General features: G+C 41.1%; 1 protein-coding gene across 1 annotated transcript; it reads left to right on the forward strand.

Annotated features, from left to right (window-relative positions):
* The first annotated feature begins 2,827 nt into the window (after positions 1–2,827).
* Positions 2,828–4,201, forward strand: LOC117291777 (echinoidin-like). Its single transcript, XM_033773681.1, has one exon. It carries the CDS (start codon positions 2,914–2,916, stop codon positions 3,475–3,477), a length of 564 nt encoding a protein of 187 aa, XP_033629572.1. The 5' UTR covers positions 2,828–2,913; the 3' UTR covers positions 3,478–4,201.

Consider the following 4,201-nt stretch of genomic DNA (forward strand, 5'->3'; position numbering starts at 1 on the left):
TGGGTCTACATTTACAGGTCTGGATTTTCATCGTTGAGAGGGCAACGTCGTTTTTATTTTGCAAAGTGGAACTTCCATTGAAAAAGAAAGCCCAAGGTCCATTAGTTATGAGGGGCACCACCATGGAGCAACAGAGGAAATCGTCGCCTGCTTGTAATTGAATGCCTACATTGTTCTAGTGACTCCCTGTAATTTCTTGCCTATCATGTAGGACCTATTGTGCTAGGTGAGCCGCTGTACACCGTACGGATAATGTTAACGGGACTGATGTACAGTGCATTATTGGTAGTCTAGTGTGTAAACATCGAGTTAGAAACGAATACATGTGGCTTTAGTTGTTGTTATTATTTATTCAGCATAACTTCACGAGACAATAAAACAATAACCCAGTGAGCCAATGATAAAATGACAAAGGAACGTACAATAGAGTCAGCGACACATGGCTGGAAAAAAAAAAGTTAAACTAATAAGCTGTGGCTCGGTGGCTTTCGTTTCCTATTTGCTACTTTGCAAGTGCTTTCAAATGAAAGCAAACATTCTAGAAGATAGGTTGAGGGAACCACAGTATGTGAGAGGGTATCTCCAGCACAAAGCACGCAGAAATCACGGCAGTGTTTAAATATCTAACTAAAAAAAGTGCAAAACTATTAATTATACCCAGCAATAATTTGCCTCAAAATTTCAATCTGAGAAGCGTTGATGCCCGTTACGTTTCTGATATCGTGTATGGGGGATTATTCTTCCTGCGTGGACATAACGGCTCTTGATTTTGGGTGATATCTAAAAAAAAAATGCGATCACCTTTTGAATTGAAATGTCCAACGTTAGTTTAATTGTATTGGCATTTATCATTAAAACAATCAGACCAAAAACATTATTTGCCTCTTAAAATGTTTATGTGAACCATTGTGAACAAAGACTGATCACGGCTGTAGTAAAAGTAGTAAAGGGTGGGGGCACCGGTTCTTTCAACTCATCCATGTGCCCTTTATCAGGTGCCTAGATTTTGTCAGAGAAAGCGGTCAATTTCGCAGCTGGGTCTGTGCCAAGCTGTGCCGTCCTAACCTTCATTGCCGATGACTCAGAAACCGTCAATGACTTGGGTACTTCTTGTAAGACAGTTTCCAGTAAACGAGGATGACTCGGGCTAGACAAATAATTTCTTGACAAGAAGCAAACATCCAAATCAGATTAACCAACTGTCCTCTCGAACAAGGTCAATTCTAAAAGATGATAAACAAAACACTTCGGGTATGAATTAACTTTTCCAGACCAGTGTCCAACTAGTTATCTTAAAGACAATGGAGATGGACACTATTTGTTATTTACCAAGACCAGTCGTCTCACTTGGTGTATCTCAACATAATAGCATAAGATTACAAACCTGTGAAAAATTGAGCTAAATTGGTCGTTGAAGTTGCGAGATAGTAATGAAAGAAAAAAACCCTTGTCACACGAAGTTGCGTGCTTTCAGATGCTTGATTTCGAGACCTCCAATTCTAAATCTGAGGTATAGAAATCAAATTCGTGGAAAATTACTTTTTCTTGAAACTCCACTTCGGAGGGAGCCGTTTCTCGCAATGTTTTAGGGGGGACTATCAACCTCTCCCCATTACTCGTTACCAAGTCGAGTTTTATAATAATAATTTTTTTGAGTGTAATTACCAATAGTGTCCACTGCCTTTACTGCAAAGTACACCTTAAGTTTAGAATGATCCCGAAAAAGACTACGCCATCTGAGAATACGCCATCTGAGAAGCGTTTTGGGTGAAATTTTCTCAAAATGCTTTTAATTCTCGAAAGCTACTGTTAGCTTCTATAAAAACCAAAAGTTTGTATTTTGCCGTTAATTTTAAGAGTGATTACCATACGTATACAATCCCTTTTACCATCAACTTGCGGTTTATTTTTTAGCCCTCTTTACATATTACGTTTTCGTGCAAATAATCTGATAATTGGCATTAAAGACAACGTTTTTTTTGTTTTTTTTACTGTATTTCAAATGTTGATGCCGTTGACCAAAACAATGATGTTATGATGAACACCTATGATACAGGATTTATAGGCGCTGGCCACTAATTACTCAAAACATTATTGTTAGCATAAATACTTAATTGGTTAAAAAGCAATGGAGAGCTGAAGATGGTATGTGCGAAACGGCTCCCTCTGAAGTAACTATGACAAAGACTATTTCTCACTAAATTATTTGCGTTTAATTCGAAACCTCAGCTGAGGCCTCAAACTCAAGGCATCTGTAAAAAGCACAAACCTTGTGCGACAAGGTTGTTTTTTCTCCATGATTCTCTCGCAACTTCGACGACCATCTGAGTTGTTTTATTATGCATTTATGTTAAGATATACCCAATGGGAAGACTGGTCTTTTACAATGACCAATTAATTTGTTCAGTGCCTTCAAGTTTCTACTAGGATCCAGTCATGTACACGTACAACACCTTTAAGTTCATCTAGGCATCTTTATTCTCAGAGTTTTGAAAAAGTTTGATTGGTGAAAAGTTCAAAGAGCAAAAGGACAGTGAGCAAACTCTGTTACCGTCCCCAGGGACCAAATTACGTGCGGAAAAACAGGACGTGATATTAATGAGGTGAGCTCTTCCCCACGGTCAGCTTTAATCCGACGAGTCACCACGTTTCCCGTAGGCCCTCGCAATCTCTGCCTCGCCCGATATAATTTACATATTCAAATACGGCTAATTCATATTTAAATTAAGTGGGCAGGGTTTGCAAAGTTTGCTGCGCATGCGTTCTTGTTTGGTTGATTGTGTTTTGCTGGGAAGTTTGTTTCGGTAGTTCACAGCGCATTCGAGAGCCAGGCTGCTACATCAGAGGTATACCGTTTTCAAACACTCGGAACAACATCACACTCAAAAGAGAGAAGTTTCTGTGAGCGTCAAGATGGCTTCGTTAATAGCAAACTGTCTGTTGCTTTTGGCTGCCGTTACTTTCGTATCGGCCCAGGACTGTCCACCATACTGGTCCATCTCTGGCGATTTCTGCCTGCAATTTTTCAAAGAGCCGCTGACATGGCAAGAAGCTCAGGGCACCTGTGCAAGGTTTGCCTCCTGCTCCACCGGTGCCTCAGCGTCCCTCGTCAAGATCACCGAGCAATCCATGAATGATCGTCTCAACATCTTTCTGGGCCTCAAGTCCGACCCTATCGCCGACGTATGGATTGGTCTGAACGACGTACAGGTCGAAGGGCAGTACAAGTGGGCTGATGGCACACCAAGCACCCAGTACCCGTACAAGAACTTCGCCGCTGGGGAGCCCAACGGTAACTCCATGAATGGACAACCGGCTGATTGCTTTCAGCGCAGCGGAGCGACGGGTACGTGGAGCGACGAGGCATGCGGTCAGGCATCACCCTTTGTTTGCCAAATGGTACGTAGGATTCCGGCGGTTCCTGCGGTTCCTGCGGTTCCTGCAAACCCAGCTGCACCACCACCACCACGTATATAAACTCATAAAGAAAACAATATTTTGTGACTTTTTGCTGCAATACAGCAGCAAGATATCTTCATACCAGACCCCCTCTCTTGACTTGACAAGAAACGCTTCTTCGGTTCAGTGGCTTAAAGATACAGCGTTCGCATTCGGACATCGCCATCAGATAGCCCCACCCAGCATGGACTTCATCTCGAAAGAACACTGAAATTACTTTAATTGAACTCATTATAATAATTATAAATGTTGATGAAGTAACTTACCCCCTCTATTTGCTGAACCTAGAGTTGAAATCATCAACACTTTTACATTTTGACTGAATGTGTGTTCGAACAAAATGAACGCCATTGAATTCCATCGCAAATATTTTAAGACCACAAAAAGGTGCTCTTTTTTATTCGGAAGCAATATTTATTATTCGACCTAGGGAATTCAAATAACCGGTATTGATAACAGAAAGTGTTTGTTTTGTTTGTCTACAAAAGCGAGAGAAGAAAAAGTTATTCCTGGCCTTAGCCTTAGGCCGTGTCCGAAATATTGGCTTTGCAGCGGCTGTGGCTGACACACGATGTCAGCCAACGGCCATTGTGGTAGCCAGAACTCGGACTCGGTCTATATTAGTGACTAAAATTGGCTTCGAGAAAGTTGACTTGTTTATTTTACCGTAAATTTTGTAAATCAAAATAATAAAACTGGATGGAAATAAAACAAAACTAACCAATAACGGTTCTTTCACAAC

Source organism: Asterias rubens, chromosome 6, assembly GCF_902459465.1.
Source record: "Asterias rubens chromosome 6, eAstRub1.3, whole genome shotgun sequence".
Lineage (NCBI taxonomy): Eukaryota > Metazoa > Echinodermata > Asteroidea > Forcipulatida > Asteriidae > Asterias > Asterias rubens.

What these genes read in the sequence shown, in the direction of transcription:
- LOC117291777 (XM_033773681.1), top strand. Translation starts at nt 2,914, where the DNA reads ATGGCTTCGTTAATAGCAAACTGTCTGTTGCTTTTGGCTGCCGTTACT.